Source organism: Pelobates fuscus, chromosome 5 (genome assembly GCF_036172605.1).
Source record: "Pelobates fuscus isolate aPelFus1 chromosome 5, aPelFus1.pri, whole genome shotgun sequence".
Lineage (NCBI taxonomy): Eukaryota > Metazoa > Chordata > Amphibia > Anura > Pelobatidae > Pelobates > Pelobates fuscus.
In genome coordinates this window covers 340,198,538-340,216,889 of record NC_086321.1, presented here as the reverse complement: position 1 = coordinate 340,216,889, position 18,352 = coordinate 340,198,538, and the positions used below count along the sequence as shown (strand labels likewise).

The 18,352-nt window shown below is 41.6% G+C and overlaps 1 protein-coding gene across 6 annotated transcripts in view; it reads right to left on the bottom strand.

Annotated features, from left to right (window-relative positions):
- Positions 1-18,352, bottom strand: part of CACNB1 (calcium voltage-gated channel auxiliary subunit beta 1) — a 78,194-nt gene that overhangs the window by 34,750 nt on the left and 25,092 nt on the right. Inside the window, exon 1 of one of the 6 annotated variants that reach the window (XM_063455794.1) lies at positions 18,067-18,207. The exons of 4 other annotated variants lie outside the window; for them this stretch is intronic. In XM_063455794.1, coding sequence (XP_063311864.1) covers positions 18,067-18,138 — 72 coding nt within the window. In that variant the 5' untranslated portion in view covers positions 18,139-18,207. Of the gene's footprint in view, positions 1-318; positions 654-18,066; positions 18,208-18,352 lie in introns of those variants that run through there. One more of the 6 variants, XM_063455796.1, reaches the window with a different exon arrangement.

Here is an 18,352-nt window from a genome sequence, read left to right as displayed (position 1 = left end):
TGGAAAACAATCCTGGGGTCATAAAAGAACAAACGAAAACCGAAAAGACTACACAGAAGAACTTTAAAGGGGTGGAAGCGAATTTTCAAAAGTAAATGGTTAGCAAGAATGAGAGATATAGAGCCGGAAAGTGAGATTGGGATAACTGGTGAGAGATATAAGAGTGAGTAGGGGGCAGAGAAAGATAGCTGCTACAGACTGAAAATCAACAACGGGGTTATACGAGGACAGATACAATAATTAAAAAAAGAGTAGGAAATACAATAAAAATAAATATGCAAAACAAACAGTCTTTATTCCTGAACAGACAGCACTTACCTCATTTTCAAGACCAAACAGGTACATATTCAATTAAATGCACATACAATGGGACTACTTCAAATGTCCTGGCTTCACCTCCTCTCTCTGACTGTGAGTGCTCCCTAACTAAGCGCAACCATTCGGCTCCTGATGTACCGTATATCATTTCAGTTTCAAATGCATTACCCCAGCCACTTAGCTACAATCTGCACTTTCGCAGTTATGTAGCCTCTGACAGTGACACACAAACTTGCCAATACAGTCAAGAGGTGTAACGTACACAGTGACAAATAAATTAAAAATATAGATACACAGTTACACACACACTGATGTACATTCATACATTTCCTCCCAGTGTAATGGTCTCACTGGCCCTGCCCGCTGCTAGTCCACACCCACACTTTGAGCTCACAGTGTGTGACAGCCCTGATCCATGGAGAGCTGCAGACAGGTGGTAGCCAGCCTCTCTATATCTAGAGTTAACCCAGGAGATGCTGACAGTGATGAATGAAGACATGTGCCCAATTTCCTGTAAGACCCAGTCACGCCTACCTCCATCAGCTACCTCCTCCTTTTCCAAATTCAAAACAAAGCAGTAATAACCTCCTGTGATTCCGTCGTTAACTTACATGCTGCCTGTAATTCCAAAACACAGTAATACCATCCTCAACACACAGCCACGTCCTCGTTCCCACCTACAGTAAGTAGTCATCTCCACTACACTCACTTCTAAAGCATAACAATAGGCACCATCTTCTTTATATGACACATCAACACACACAGCTTCATCTTCCCCATTGTCAACACACAGCAAGCCTATCTCTACATAGTAGGGTTGCCAATTGGCACAACCGGTATTTGAGGCTGTCTGTCCGTTGGTGGTATTGTAAAAATACAGCAATGTTATCGCAGGTATTTTCTTCTGATTAAACAAAGCATGTACACACATTGCTATATACACACAAAATGACAACCCACATTCAGACACAGCATATACACAATCCCACACACACCCTCACAGTATATACACACTGACAGACACACTTGACACAATATGCAGACACTGCTATGCACACAATAGAAAAAGTGTACACACAACAACACACTGCTATAAACAGACACAGTTAGATACAGTATACACACACTGCAATACACACTAAGACAGTATTTATACAATTACAAACACTGCTATACACACTATCACACGTATACACACAGACACACTCTGCTATACACACACACTCAGAAACAGTACATACACTGTACACATACACAAAGCCACACTTACAGCACTTACATTTACAAACATTGTAAGTAGTTTTTTTATAGGAAATATTCCCGTCCTAAATATATTTCTCTTTCTCTGTTGTCACTCCCTGTGATGTTACATAACTTGGTGATGTCTTGTCCTGTGATGTCACTTATATAATTAATTATTCCAATTATTTTTTTTCCAACAAAGGTGGCAACCCTCTTCCCCAGCCAAGTCCTATATTTCCACAACTAAAACAACTCATTTTCCTCACAAAACCCCCTACCTTCAGTACACAATAAAGGGACACTCCACTGTCCAGATACAAAATAAATAAAAATCACTGTTTACTGGATATACCCAAAATGAAGACTTGCATGCAATTACACATTTTTTTCATTGGGGGTAAATCTAAAAGCAGATTGCAAATCCTGCAGATCTCTTGTCTGCAACATTTGCAAACCCCCCCTTCTAAGCCTGCACATACTGCCTGTGGATGTCCAATCAGACTTTAATTCAGCTCAATGAGAAGTCTTTACAAGGCAGGTGCTCTGGGTGTCAAATTCTATTGTCATCGGAACTTTTTGCAAAAATAAAAACAAAAAGAGGACACACTCTTCGCACAAGGTATTTCAGCAAACTAAAGTGGTATAAAGTGTCCCATTAAGTATTCTATTCCTACTTGCAAGACACATGCTTAGTTACCCTCAATGCCATCGACAATATCCCTAAAAGAGGGTGGTCTGCAACTGCATTAGATGTCCTATTATGAGGGCAAAGACACTCATAATAGGACTCTAGTAACAACTCTGTAACAGTTGTTTTGACAAATATCAGACAGCTCTTTAAAGGGAACACTGCAATTGTAAAATAAATACATCCACTGGAGGACAGGATCCTTATGGTGGAAAAGCTGGCCTGAGAGCCCATATATGATGGCCAAATTGTGTTACCAGAACGTTTAGTTCAGACGGACACTGGGATGGCATTTGCATTTTGCCAGGAGACTGGTCTCTTACTTAAAAGGGATTCTATAGTGCCAGGAAAACCAACCCATTTTCCTGGAACTATAGGTTCCTGCAGAGCCCCCTCCCTTGCGCCCACCCTCCCACGGCGCTGAAGGGGTTAAAACCTCTTCAATGTCTTACCTGAATCCAGAGCGGATGTCCCTCAGTGCTGTGTTAGGAACCACTCACGTTCCTCCCCCGCCGCTGTCAGTCAGCGTGGGAGACGCAATGGCAGCGCTCGCAATAGGATTAACCCTTAATAGGATTATTCAATGCTTTCCTATAGGGAAAATCGAATGCTGGAGATCCTCATGCAGAGCGTAAGGACGTCCAGCATCAGATAACGGACCAAAGGTCCATTTCGATTCCGGAAGCCCACTAGTGTCTGATAGACAGCCACAGTGGGCAGACTTAGAGCTGCAATGTTTTACATTGCAGCACTAAGTGCAATGTGGACACAGCACCGAGACCACTTCAATTAGCTGAAGTGGTCTGGGTGCCTACAGTGTCCCTTTAATGTTTGCTATTCTTTATGCATCTGTGTCTTTAAGTCCCTCTCACTAGAAGAGTCACATTGTGTTTTTTTTTATACTTTCAATAATCCAATGATTTGAATTAAGAATGCTTGTATATGGGCCAAAGTGTAATATTTTTGAGCTGGAAGTTAGTAATGTAAAAGACGCTTACAGCCTACACCAGGGCTGTCCAACCTGCAGCCCCCCAGAACTACAACTCCCATGATTCTTTCAATTAAAAAAGATAGCCAGGGAATTATGGGAGTTGTAGTTCAGCAACATCTGGGGGGACCGGAGGTTGGACAGCCCTGGTCTACACAGAGCTAGTTAAGCGTTTCTCTTCAAGTAACCCATCAGACCTTGATATTCAGTCTATGATCTAATTGGGACAAGTGTGATCTTGTCTTTCCTTTTTATTACATTTTCCAGAAATGTCAGGTATAGTCATGTTTAAGCTGTAGTGGTTTCTGAACTCTCTTATGAAGAGCTGAATTTACTTTAATTTACTTTAAAGTATGTGGTTCACATACACTTTTGGAATTGTCTATTCAAAAAAGTGAAGTTTTGAGATGTTTTGTCATTATATGTAGTGTACTTAAACCTGCACTATAAAACAACTGATAAAGGAAAGCTACAAGCATCATCAATACACAGAAAACTACTCTATTCTCTGTTCCAAAACACAATCACTGCAATTCTTGGCACACAGCCACATCCTCGCTACCCATGTCCAAATTAATATATCCACCTGCAACGAAAAGGCAACAACTGTAAGCTGAGTTATGGAAACGGTGAAGATCGTACTAGTAAAATCATAAAAGTATGAATTCTTGTCAATTAAATCATCATCGCTGTCACTAGAGGTGTTACTAGGTAGCAATTTTCCACAGAAAAAACTCTACACACATTTAACCTAGAAAAGAAAGATGACGTTTATTCCCTACGAATTCATTGAAGTTGTGGGCTGTTTGGCACGTGTCGATCTGTAAAAATGATGTCTGCTTCTTTTGAATGGAGAAGCACAACATTATATAGAGAACACTCAGGATTTAAGAGTCGCAGAGGAAAAAGTGAAGAAAGAACACTTGCAATTTCAAAATGCCTAATGTTCTGTATAAACAATCCTGGGCTACATGTAGCTCTCCCCCTTCACAACAAGAAATGTGAGAATTGTTCCCTCTTTAAAGGATCACTATAGGGTCAGGAACACAAACATGTATTCTTGACCCTATAGTGTTAACACCACCATCTAGCCCCCCTGGGCCCCTCATGCCTCCATAAATATAGCAAATTCTTACTGTATTCAAGCCAGAAGCTGTAACTCTGCATGCTTTTAGAATCAGAAAAAAAAGCAGTCTGCTGACATCATCAGAAGTGGTAGCCTGATCCAATCAGAGTGCTTCCCCATAGGATTGGCTGAGACTGACAAAGAGGCAGATCACAGGCAAAGCCAGCATGATTCAAACACAGCCCTGGCCAATCAGCATCTCCTTATAGAGATGCATTGAATCAATGAATGTCATGAGAAAAGTTCAGTGTCTGCATGCAGAGGGAGGAGACACTGAATGTTTGGATGCATTTTAGGCAGCCATGACCCAGGAAGAATCTCCAACAGCCATCTAAGGAGTGGCCAGTGAAGTTATCACTAGGCTGTAATGTAAACACTGCATTTTCTCTGAAAAGACAGTGTTTACAGCAAAAAGCCTGATGGTAATGATTCTACTCACCAGAACAAATTTAATAAGCTGTAGTTGTTCTGGTGACTATAGTGTCCCTTTAAAAGTTCATACTCCACTAGAGTCCTGATTAACTCTATATAGCCAAACAGACATTAAATTAGTGGTTCACCCCATTTTGAAATAGGACCCATAAACCACATATTGTTATGACAGCATAGTTATCATTTGTCCATAAAGGTTTAACTAGAACAGAAATTCAAAACAGGAACTTGCCTCTACATGTATGCCTTGAGATGGATAGGGAGCACTGTCCGCTGCATTGCAGAGATTTTATGGGGGGAAAAGACCATAAAGACCCTCCATTACCACGCCAGTAATTAAGCTATTCCCATGTTTGCCAGAGTGCGTTTCTCGTCTATGGATAAGATTTCCTTGCATTCCTATAGCAACTTCTCAAGGAGATCACTAAAATTTTTGGACACAACCTCGAGGTCCTTGGAATGGAGGACCACATGCTACATATTAATTCTAGGGCTTTATGCCCAAACGTTTTTTCTCCCTATTTGATATTCTCTCTTAAACTAAATTTCATATTTGTCTTCTTTCCCGATATATATTTATATATTTTTGTTTACACATTTCATATAACATTAGACATTTTTGCTACTCTGAAAGAAGTCTTCTTGTGTGTCTTTGTGGCAGGACACAAAACAGATGTTAGAATGTTAAAGGGGTTGTCTACTTACATACATTATATGTGACAATATATTTAAATGTGTTATATATTAATGAATGAATTAATAAAATGCTGAAAATGTTATAAAAAAAAGGTTACTCAATTGTAAAGTGTCCCTTTGCGCACTGATTAGTGGGTAGGGTCATTCTTACAATTTGTGACATTTGCAGGAAAATTTGCAGGGCACCATCATCCACAACACCAACATTCACACAAACATATACAAGTATCACACGGACACTTACATAACTCGTCACGAGCCTCAACTTAATTATCAACATGTTCACACACAAAGACACACATTAACATAAAGTAATAGACACAAGCAAACATGCATACATAGATACAAACTAACATGCAATCCTAGACACATTAACATATAATTATAGACACAGTGACATGCATACACAGACACATTGAAAGCAATACAAAAGCTGACACGCATACACAGACTCTCACACTAACACGTTTCCGTCCATTCCGCCTGCTTACCTCCACTCAAGGAAGGAGAAAGGCTGCTGGTGCACCCTTACTACGGTAATGTTTTTTTTTACATAGCTCTACCACAACAGCCCACTATCAGACATGAGACTGAGCTCAGGCTGATCTAAGCACCACACTCTTTAACCCCTTAAGGACACATGACATGTGTGACATGTCATGATTCCCTTTTATTCCAGAAGTTTGGTCCTTAAGGGGTTAAAGTAATGCAAAATGCTTTTGGTGTTTAGACAGATCCTTCAAGAGTCAGTTTCTTGGTATTGACAAGGAATCGAGATTTCGGAAATGCCAACAAAACACAAAGAGACAATCATGTCCGAATGAGGCTGGTGCTTACATAATCTGGTCCATCATTTGGGGACACATACGGTTATGTTGGGATATGGGGTGTACCATCTTAATATCTCTAGATCAGGGGTAGGCAACCCTCGGCACGTCAGATGTTGTGGACTACATCTTCCTGATAGTTTGCCAGCATTTTGGCTGTAAGAGAATTATGGGAGATGTAGTCCCCATAACTTGAGTGCCGAAGGTTGCCTAGCCCTGCCCTTGAAAATATTGGTTTCCCTAACTCACATTGATCAATTTTAAATTATGTTATCTTATGATAACGTAACCATAAGGACCTTAATTATGTGTACATTGTTAATTATTAGTACTACTTACCAATACACATTAAATTGGAGTTCTCCATTTGGAGAGCAGCAAATATATTAATAACTACTTCCAAAAAAACCAGGAAACAGAAGTTCAAAAATACACATTAAAAGGTGAAACACTGCACATCCAGACTACAACCACCATGACCACTTCATAAAGCAGAAATGGTTATAGTGGTTGGAGTAACCCTTTAACCAGCAAATAAAATGTATGCGGGCTGTGTGTCACGTTGAAAACACTCATGAAATACTGACTGAAACTGAGAAAATGCCATCAATCAGACACTGGCTTGTCATTTATCCCTTTGTATTTATAAATAAGGCTGATAGTGCTGGGCTAACCACCTGTAGCGACTGGGTAGAATACACAGGGGGGGCACATAAGATACCACAGTCAAAACTGGCATGGTGGGGGCACTAATACTTTTCACCACTAAATCATATTAGTAGTTGTCTCAGGGGTGATAGGGGCTGTAGTAGTTGTAGAAGAGGGACAAAGGCTGCAGTGGGTGCAAGAGGAAAGCGAAGGGGGCGCAAGGCACAATCCAGGAGGGGTCATTGCCTGGCCCCCTCTCCCTTGATATGCCTACGCTATCCAGACCACAACCCTCTCGGCCTTTCACTGCCATCCATGATGGAGAGAACCTAGCCACTCTTCTCTGCATCTTGGTTTAGACAGAAGACAGAGCGAGTATGATAGGTCTCATTGCATTAGATGGCACATAAGGCTTTTTGTTTAATTATTATCACATTAATAATTTCACAACTTTAAATATATCTGAAATACGCAAAGTTCTCAAAGAGCTAACTGCTGTTGCAAAGCCACAATGAGTTGCTCCTAGGAACGGAGGTTCTGCTAGAAATAAAATTATGACCAAAAAAATTCAATACGCAAGTCATCACAATATTTAGCTAGTTAAACTCTTTTCATCTGTGTGTCATACCTCCCAACATTTCAAACGGACAAAGGACACTTTCTTAATTATAAGGGTGTGAGTGGGGGTGTGGCCAGGGGCAAGCGGTTCTGAGAAATTTTAGGTGATTTACTTATAATTTATGCAACTAAGATGCTACTTAGAATAAGAAAAATGTGTCTTATTTACACAGATTGATTTCTAAACACATTTATTGAAGTTTAAATACACAATACTGTGAGTATTATTGCTGTTGAACTCCTAGAAATGCACCACAATATGGAACTTCTAGGAAAGAGAGACATACATTTATAAATGAGGTACAGAGAAATTTGGTTCTAAAATAGGGACTATTCCACCTAAATAGGGACACTTGAGAGGTATGGTGCATTTAGTAACCTAGTTGATCTACAATACATAACCTGTTCATTTTTTATGGCAAGCACTGATTTTAGAGATGCTAATGCATCATATTGAATGAACACCAGGCAATTTCAATTAACATTTTCTAGGATCACATAGTATTACTGAAATCTAGACGAATGCCTATCATGATACCTCATCTTGACTTTGTAATTTCTTGCGGAATATGTGGCTTCATAAAAAGAACAGATCAAGGTTTGAGGGAGGAAGAGGTAGGCGAAATAAAACCAAAGAGATAAAAAAAAAGTAATTACAATATCTATTTAGTAAGGCTCTTCAAAAATAAAATCTACTTGATGTAACATAGCAATGCCAGCTAAAAAACAAACAAACAAAAAAAACAGACATTTTTTTCTAAAAAAAAACCAACAACGAACAAACAAACAAACTCTTAAGATCTGGATTCAGTGTTCTAATTGCGCCTAGATTATTGTGTTCAGTTCTGGAGTCTTTAGAACTGGAGACATTGTCTGCAGAAATATATAAATACATTAAAGAGAATTATAAAAAGGGCTCATATATATATCAAGAGACTGTAAGCCCTAAATATGTAAAGCTTGGAGAAGAGAATGGATAGGGGTAACAAAGGTATGAGGGCAGGATTTTTTGCTTTGTTGCTGCAAAATAAAGAGAATACACTGATCAGCCACAATATCGAAACCATCTACAGGTTCCACTCGTGATTCCAAAACAGCTGTGATGCGTGGGGGAAGGACGTCTGATCTGTGCTATCTGGCACCAAGACATTAGCAGCAGATCCTTTAAGTCCTGCAAGTTGTGTGGTGGGGCCTCCATGGATCGGATTTGTTTTTCCAGCACATACCACAGATGCTCAAATCGTGAATTTGTAGGCCATGGCAACACCTTGAACTCTTTGTCACCTTCCTAAAACCATTCCCGAACAATTATTGCAGTGTGGCAGGGTGCATTGTCCATTTTCCTGCTGAAAGAGACCACTGCCATCAGGGAACACCATTGCCATGAAGGGCTGTACGTGGTCTGCAACAATCACGAAGGTGGCATGACAAAGTTACATGCAAGGACCAGAGGCTTTCCTGTAGAGCAGGGGTTCCCAACCCAGTCCTCAATTACCCCCTACCAGTCAAGGATTTAGGGATTACCTTGTTGTGTCTAACGTGTTTTTCTTTTCTTTCTAAAAACATCATAGACAAAACTAGGTAATCCCTAAATCCTGGACTGTTAGGGGTACTTGAGGACTGGGTTGGGAACCACTGCTGTAGAGCATTGCCCAGAACATAACACTGCCTAGACATAGAAAGGGGTTATTCACAAAACTCAGAATTTTGCCAAATAACATCTGCATGGAAAACCTAAGGCCAAAATGTGTAATCTGGAAAAATACTCTATAATATAACTGGCTATTTTTTGTTGTTGTGCATATTGGTAGTAACATACAGGCCCCGTCCCCACAACTGGCTATTTTTGCATTCATTTTGCCATTCAGATTTAATTTGCGAAAATTTGGAGTTTAGTGCCTCGCCCATAGGGTGTGTGTGGTGGCTAGGTGTAATGAGTGTGTGTTGTGTATTTCAGCTGGGTGTATTGTGTGTGTATGTGAGATGTGTACTGGTGTGTGTATGTAGTGAGAGTGGTGTGTACTGGATGTATATAATGTGTGCGTAGTGAGTCTGTGGTGTGTGTTGGCTGTATTTAGTGACTGTGTATGTGTGCTAGCTGTGTGTAGTGTTTGTGCTAGCTGTGCGTACTGCTTGTAGTGCTCTGTTTTGCCCCCCACTTAACATTCCTGGTGAATTATCCTGGACTCATGGTGGCCCAGTAAGGGGTTATATTTCTTGGTGCAACTGTGGAGATGACATCAACCAACAACCTAAAGATAGCCAGGGGGAGTAAAAAGAAGAAAAGATGGAACCTTCTACAGAGGTAACAGGGACAGTGATTCCTTCAATAAGAATAGACACAATTTGCAAGAAAGTAAACAAGAAGGGCAAGCATGCATACATTTGTAAAATATCTTGCCAGTTTCTCTTAATTCTATATTTGAACAATGTGCAGGAAGCCTAACACTGTTAGGGTAAAGCATATTTGTCTCTCATCTAGATATAACTCTAACCAATACATTCAGCACATTCCATGTTACTAGACCACAGACAGGACTTCATTATCTGCTCATCGCGGTCCTGGCACTCACTGAGTCAGAGTGTCAAGCAATACACATTCGACATCCCTGACTGTGTGTTCTGACACCTTTCTATCATTGTCAGCATTACATTTATAAGAAACTTGAGCTACAGTAGCTCTTCAGTGTGATTGTACCACACAAGCCAACTTTGCTGCCCATGTGCATTAACGAGCCTCGGATGACCATCACCATGATGTTAGTTCATAGGTTGTCCATCGCTTCTATTAGGTACTAGACACTGCATACCAGGAAAACCCCACAAGGCTTGCCGTTTTGAAAATTCTCTGCCCCAGTCGTCTAGCTATCACTATTTAGCCCTTGTTAAAGTCACTCAGATCTTTTCTCTTGTCCAATTTTCCTGCTTTTAACACATGAAATTCAAGAACGGACTGTTCACTTGCTGCTCAATACATCCCACCCCTTGACAGGTGCCATTGTAACAATATATTCTATGTCATTCACTTCACCTGTCAGTGGTTTGAATGTTGTAGCTGATCAGTATATAACTTGCAGTCAGAGGGAGGGATATTTATGAATTATGTCAGAAAAAAAATCATTGTTTACAAAAAGAGTTATAGATGCATGGAAAAGGCTTCCAGCAGATGTGGTAGAAATTATTATAGTGAAAGATTAAAAAAAAAAAAAAAAGAAAAAGCTTTGGATAGGATCGCTTGTTTATAATCAGGAAATATAATCAAGAATACAACTTTTTAAGTTTGGGAGAGTGGTGACTAGCTGACTTTTTACTATTTTTCATAATTGTCCTATGCAACACAATCATTTAATCTGGTCATATTTACTATGCTTTCACTACACCTCGCTATACCTACCTCCGCTTACAAACACTTTCAGGGACATTGCAATTGTTGATTTTGTGCATTAAAAAACACTTTTTTTTGCACCCCCCCCCCCCCCTCTGTAATATGAAGTAACATCTTAAAAAGTCATCTCCCATCCACAGTCAAAAACAACAAGCAGACAGACCAAACCCTAGAATTTTATAGTCTGAAACATTGAACACAATTCCAAAACCTAGCAACATCAATTTCCTCTACTAAATGAATCAATCAGCTCTCCAACAGTCTCCCCAACTCTGTAATTTCTTAGTGATCACATGCTTTCAGTAGAGATAGTAGCCAACACTGAAAGGTTTTAAAGCCCTAAAAATTGTAGTTTAGAAAACATTTGAGTAGGAATTCTGTTTAAATAACAATCCAGGGGCGGAGCTAGCCAGCAAGCTGAGTGGTCGCAAGCACTCTGGGCTCCGGCAGAGAGATGGGGAAACCGACTGCCTATACACCCTCTACGGAGACACAAAATAACCCACGCACCGGGAGAGATCATGTGGAAGCATTCCCGTAAAACTTGAAGTCCAAGCGGGGGTCAAACCTGAGATATCGGCCTCATGCTCTCACAACCGAGTAGGCCTAAGATGGCGGACCTGCTCCCTGACTCACCATGCGGCTCTGACTCAGCCTCGGAAGACAAGGATCAGGACCTGGCAGACCTTCTGTGACAAGCCCGCAGCGGCAAAGCCACTTATCAGAAGCAGCCTGACCCACAGTGGCCACAAAGGGATGTGATTCTGGGCTTCAGCTCACTATCCGACAAGGACACCTTCCTCTCACAGGTCAAAGGTCACGCACCATTTATGTTTGAGCAACATGTTTTAAACTTCTATCATGACCTCAGCAGAGCAACGCTGCAATGGCGTGCTACATTTAAGGAGGTGACCAGCCAGCTGAGAGCGGCAAACATCCCATACAAGTGGGGGTCCCCACGATCCCTTATGGTCGAGCAAAATGATACACGCCACAAGTTGACATCTCCGTCCAATGCAGACAGCTTTTTACTAGCACTGGGGATAACCACCTGTGCCACATCCGGGACTGGCAGACCCACTCATCAGTGGGGTTTGAAAAATGTCACCGTCTTCACACCAGCTGGTCCCTCCGCTCCAGGATGAGGTGCAGACGGAAGAGGCCCTGCTCAGCAAATGCCCTATCACGCAGGGATTTTACAGCGGACTTTCCAATACTATATTAACAGTTAACCCAGTCTTTAAGTTTCAGATGCAGTTAGTTTTCGTTATATATGTTTTTCTGCTTGTGCCACACCACCGTGGTAAGGACCTATACAGGTCAAATGCCCTCTAGAGAACACAGCAGAACCTAAGTTATGTACCATTCTAAGGAACAGTTTCTAAAGCACACAACAAACCCCCCTTCGGGGTCATGGAGCTCATTTAATTCCCACTTGGGCTAGAACACGCACAGACACTTGCCAACAGACAGGCAGCCCAGATACACTTCTCGGAGTACATCTCCAGGTAGTATCTCCATACAAGCAGGCAAACTGGCAGACACATAGCCTACACACATATACGCTCCTGATACAACGTGTTATGCTATGTATGTTATGGTTAGTGGTCTCGGATGTCTGTCATGCTCTACACTTGATTATAAGCTACTGTATATCGACCTCTCTTCACCGAAGCTATCTTCAACATAAATTTAAAAATAGGTGTTAAATCGCTGATATGTTTGCTATCAAAACTGTACTATGCTAAGCATATGTTGTTTGACTTATTTGATACACGTGTTATACCTGCTGCAAAATAAAGATTTTATTTTTTTTAAATAAATTAATAAATAAATAACAATCCATACTATAAGCACTCTAAAGGCTGACATTATTGCCTGTGGTAGTATTTAAAGGACCCCTCTGAATATCGGAATAACTTCATCATAATCAAGTTCTTTTAGTACAAGGAGGTCCCCAGCACCAGCTTACCTGAATGGGTTTAACCATTAACAAACGGTGTAACACCAAAGACTTCAAACAGCCACTTGATCGCTCTTCTGATCAATGTCAGCTGACTCTGAAAGGATGAGAGCTTCATATGATGCTCTCAGCCTATAAACAGTGTCTGGTCCAAGGTGTCCTGATTGATGCTTCAGGCTTAGAGTGAAAGTACAGGAACAGAGTGATCAGGCACAAGCTTAAAGCCTCTGTTTGCATTCCAGCACCCAGGATCTCCTCACACCATAACAACTTAATTGCGATGAAGTTATTATGGGGCCAAGAGTGTCCATTTAGTATGTTTTTCACCATCAAACATATGTTTTTTTGAAATGTGTGTAGATACGTAGCAAAATATTCTGATTCGTCCTGCTTTTATAATCATGCGTCTACTAATCTGAGATAGCTGATAATGATAATAATGATGAATGCAGGACTGGTGTAATGCTTTTTACAAACATATATTCCTAACACTATAATGTTAAACTAACTATTTAGGTAAATGGTATCCCTCCGATTGCATTGGGAACAGTTTACTTACCTTTTTTGTTCCACGTCGGTCTCGTAGTGGTTGGCCCGGCCCCCATGGCTGAGATCATCAATCATTTTCCATAGACAAGGGAGGTGTGACTAAGGCTGCATAAACACAGTGGTTTACATAAAAACTGCTTCATTAAGCTAAAGTTGTTCTGTTCTATAGTGTCCCTTTAACTTTATTGCACCTATCTGACCTATGACACACATAAAACATATATCGACATCACATCATCCATCCCCTCAAACCTCTTCATCTCTCCCAACTTATCCAGCATTATCTCATATCCTCCCAATTCTTACTCCTTCATTCCTCCTGGCTCATCTCCTCTCAAGCCTGCAGCGTATCTTCAATTCTGTCCCCACCAACTCTGCTTTCACCCCTCTCAGGTTTAGGTATTTTTTATTTTTATTTTTTTAATTCTTTATTTTGATTGTGCAAAGAGGAACATACAGCATTGCACAGCCACAACAGCTTGTGCCAGAAATTAATTCAACAATATCAATTTACATTTGTGTGGCCTGTTAATACTCACACTTTTTATATTTTTGTCTCGGTCTAGTACGTGTTATCTCGTGGCTAGGGGTGTGTGCCCGGTTCTGTGATGGGGACTCACCGACTCGGTTGGGTTCCTCGGCCCGTTAGAGCCTTTAGCTAGTCTGAGGTCAGTCGTGGCGGTGGGTCCCTGTTCGGGTCAGAGTATGTGTGTGGAGCTATGCGGGCCGTACCTTATTGTGAAGATAGTCCAATGGGTCAACAAAGAGTCCACATCAGGGCTTGGTTGCTTCAGGTTGCTGTAGCCTCAGTTCGGTTCCGTTCCGCTCTGCGTGGGACAAAGGGTTTTACTCGGTCAGGGTTCCACTGGTGAGTCGGAGTAGGCTCTGTTAGGTTCTCCGTAGGTTGAAGAGAGTCTGTAGGCAGGCCCAGGGTGGGTAGCAGAGCTGTCGCGTCTTCAAGGGAGCTTATAGTGTAGCTGGTCTCACCCTTCTGGAGCCATATGGCACGTGTCTTCAGCCATCTGTATGGCATTTCTTGCTGTTGCAGCAGCTTTGTAAATGGCTTGAACGACCGGCGCCAAGCGAGTGTACTACCGGTTAGGTCAGCGTAGAACGAGAGGGACATCGATTCAAACTTGTAAGGGGAGCATTCCCTGGTTGCTGCGACGACCGCCATCTTGTCTCTGTGGTGCTGGAAGCGTATGATGAGGTCTCGGGGTGCCGTGGTAGGTGCCTTTGCCGGTTTCGGAGCTCGGAAGAAGCCGTCCAGCTGAGCTGCTTTGGCTTGTCGCGGCGGTAACAGTGCCGTTAGTAGCCGCCTTAGCATATGCGGGAGCTCCGCGGCCTGAATATCTTCCGGGATGCCTCTGATTTTTAAATTTTGGGCCCGCCTTGCGTCCTCTATGGCTGCGAACTGGCACTCATGCCTTGCGTTCTGGCTTTTGAGGCTTTGCACCTCTCGCTGTAGTGCAGCGATCTGTGATGTGTGGGTAGTTGTAGATGCCTCCAGAGTTCCGATTCTTCCCGTTAGGCCTTGGATGTCGGCCCGGAGGGACGCCATGTCCGTTTGGAGAGTTTTTTGAAGGTCGGCTAATAGAGACTTAAGGACCTCCGTTGTTACCGGAGAGGTGTCTGCTACCCGGACAGTCGGCTGAGGTGCTGCCATCTGGGGTAGGTCTGGCGTTTCCTCCCCAGAGGAGAAGTCATCCGAGAGTTCAGAGAAGGTTTCAGGGTAAGCGGCCATTTTGGGCCTAGACGCCCCCTGCGTTTGCCGCAAGAGTTCCGCAATGTTGGGGCCCTGTCTCGGTTTATCCGGTCTGGGCTTCTTCGTTTTGCGCCCCATCTTGATGGCGAATTGCCTGTCTCTCTCCTGAGCCGAAGAGGTTGCCGGTTTAGAGGTGGAAAACGGCTATTTTTTATAGTTTGTTGGCTAGTGTAGCGGGAGCCCATGTGCTGTGCGACTTTCCTGCTCGGCAGTTAACTCCGCCCCCCAGGTTTAGGTATTTTAATCTCCAGACCCCCATTAAATCTCCAGCCTCCCCATCTTTCCTCCCATCATATCTCAAACCTCTCGGAGTACACATGTCCACTCCAGTGCTTCATCTCATCTCCAGCTTCCACATCTGATTTTCAATAAAATGCCATGTCCAGTTCCCTATTTCCTCTCCGTTTCCCAATTCATGGGCACCTCCGCCATGTCATTATCAGTGCCAAAATTCATAGATCTCCAGTGTTACTTTTAATCTCCAGCATTGCCATTTCATTTCTGCATCCCCATTTCATTTCTATCTTTCAAATCCAGTTAACCACACAAACGCCAGAAGCTATATAATCAGTCCTTTATCTTATTTATAATTTTCAAATTTCACACACAGCTGTATATTCATTTCAGTCTATTCTGAGTTATCCGCCTTAAAGGGACACAATAGGCACCCTGACCACCAGATTATTGAAGTGGTCTGGGTGCAGTGTCCCCATTGCACTAAGTGCTGCAATGTTAAACATTGCACTTCCAGAGAACTGCAATGTTTAAATTTCAGCACTAAGTCTGCCCCCGTTCTGTCTACCAGACTGCCACTGGAGGCGCTACCTGGCTGTTAACGGACTTTTGGTACGGTAACTGACGTTGGACGTCCTCACACTCTGCATGAAGAAAACAAAATTAAATGTTTTAACTCTTTATTTTCCACAAACAGAGAGGGGGGAGGCATTGGGAGCTATAGTGCCAGGACCACAGCTTTGCATTCCTGGCATTATAGTACCTGTATCCCTTTAACTCTCTCTATCTCTATTACAATCCAGGGTCGAGTCTTCCGCCACTTAAATCTCTTTATATTTCCCCGTCAGACCCTAGTGGGAAAATCCAAAAATAGCTGCCCAGAACTCCCATAATCCCTAGCCAGCTTTTGAGAAACAACAGTAGTTCAAAACATGTGCAGACAAGAAGACAGAACATTAATATTTCCCTTCAATTATGTTCATGAAAGCATTAGCAGAAATATTAACCCTGTTACAAGGTTACAGATTTAATTATATATGTGGTCTATTTGCTTATTGCACAACTGTCACCTCAACAATATTTTTTAATATAATGGTCGTTTCATCAAGTTTTTTAAATAAAACAGAATGTTTTTTTTTGTTTAAAAAATAAAATAAAATAAAGTATACTTTAAAAAAAAAAAAATGAGAACTATTATCCGTACCTTTAGTATATGGCAAGACCCGTCAGCCATATTCATACACCTTGGGTCAGACAGTGTTTGAAAACAGACAGATAGTCTCTATGGTCTTTACTGTTTCTGTGCAGGGAGTGAAGCTGGGAAGACCATAGAGACTGTCGATTTTTTAAAACACTGTCCAACCAAAGATACATTTATATGGCTGTCGGATCCTGTTATTTATTTAAGTAGGCATGAGTTTGTCTATTTTTTTTTTTACATAGATTTCATTTAAAAATGAATTCTAAAAGTCACCTAGGTGGTAAAAAGATGAAGGGGAAAGTCCCCTCTGTAGCTGTCTCATGTGTTAAATCATAACAGAATTACATAATTTGTAATACATAACTGAGGAACAGTAGAAGGGTAAGTGGAAAAGCAGGAATTGAAGGGGCTTTTTTCTATCTCAATATTACAAATCGTACACTTACAGTTAAAGGATTTAAGGGGCAACAATAAAATGTTGGTAAAACCTAAACTGGGGCGTCTAAGGAGCCATCTTGGGACTCCAGTCCAGGGCAGCCCGATGTAGCAACACCGCTGAGTAGAATTCCTGGTGAGTATTACTGACAGTAAGTTTAGTTCACATATATCTTTAGCATTAGAGAAATATTTTTCTCATTTAGACACACCGGACTGAATCAGGCTTCTGGAGAGAGTAAGCGAATACCGCTGAGAAGGCATATTTATAATCTGCCAGCTGTAACAGTGCTCTGTAAAAGTAGGTGTAATAAACTGGATAGTCTCTTATACAAGCACACGCATCTCGGTTATCATTTGATATCTCTGTACCACACAGGCTCTGTGACTGGAGGCCCAAGATGTCCCTCGCAAGGTGTTTTCTGTTGCCCTCGGCACTAAGGTTCTATTGTTTTAACAGGGGCAATAGATTTGTTTCTAAAAGATCTAATCATACTTTTTTAACTAGGCAGGTTCCACAATTCTACTGTATATGTATGTATATATATATATATATATATATATATATAGATAGATATTACAATAGTTGTCTTGTAATGGTTAATTACGGTAATACATTTATTCTTAGCCATACTGAATCTAGGAACCAGAAACTCATTACCCCCATTCATAACAAGTCACAGAGAACACAAATAGAGTAAGTATAAATAAGAAACCTAAATATAACCCCACAGACAACTACACACAGAACCATAGTACCGAGAGACCCCTACCCAAATCACACCATGCAGAAGGGAGTTAGAGAATTAGAATAAAGGGTTAGATGTTGAATCCTTACGAGAGAAGACAGGCATAGAAATATTGCACAGCAAGCATCTTGAAAGAAAACAGATGTTAGGGAAGCAAACAGAAGGATTCACCGATATAGAAATATGAAAGAAGGTGCCTCACCAAGACAGGACGCTGGATTTTGGGTTGGGGGTCCATGATGGAGACAGCCCCGGTAGGGTCTGGAGCAGACATACTGCTCCACTCTCGGAGAGATCTCCCCGGAGCCTCAGGCTCAGGTTACAGGAATCCTGCAGCCTTTGCAACCTGGGAGGGTATATTTAGCAGTGTTCGGGGGACAGCAAGAGACACAAACAGGAGCATGTCGGCTAGAAGGGGACATGGCAATGCTGGGAAAACTGACAGAGCCTGTGGAAACATATAATCCTTATCTCCAAAAAGCATAGAC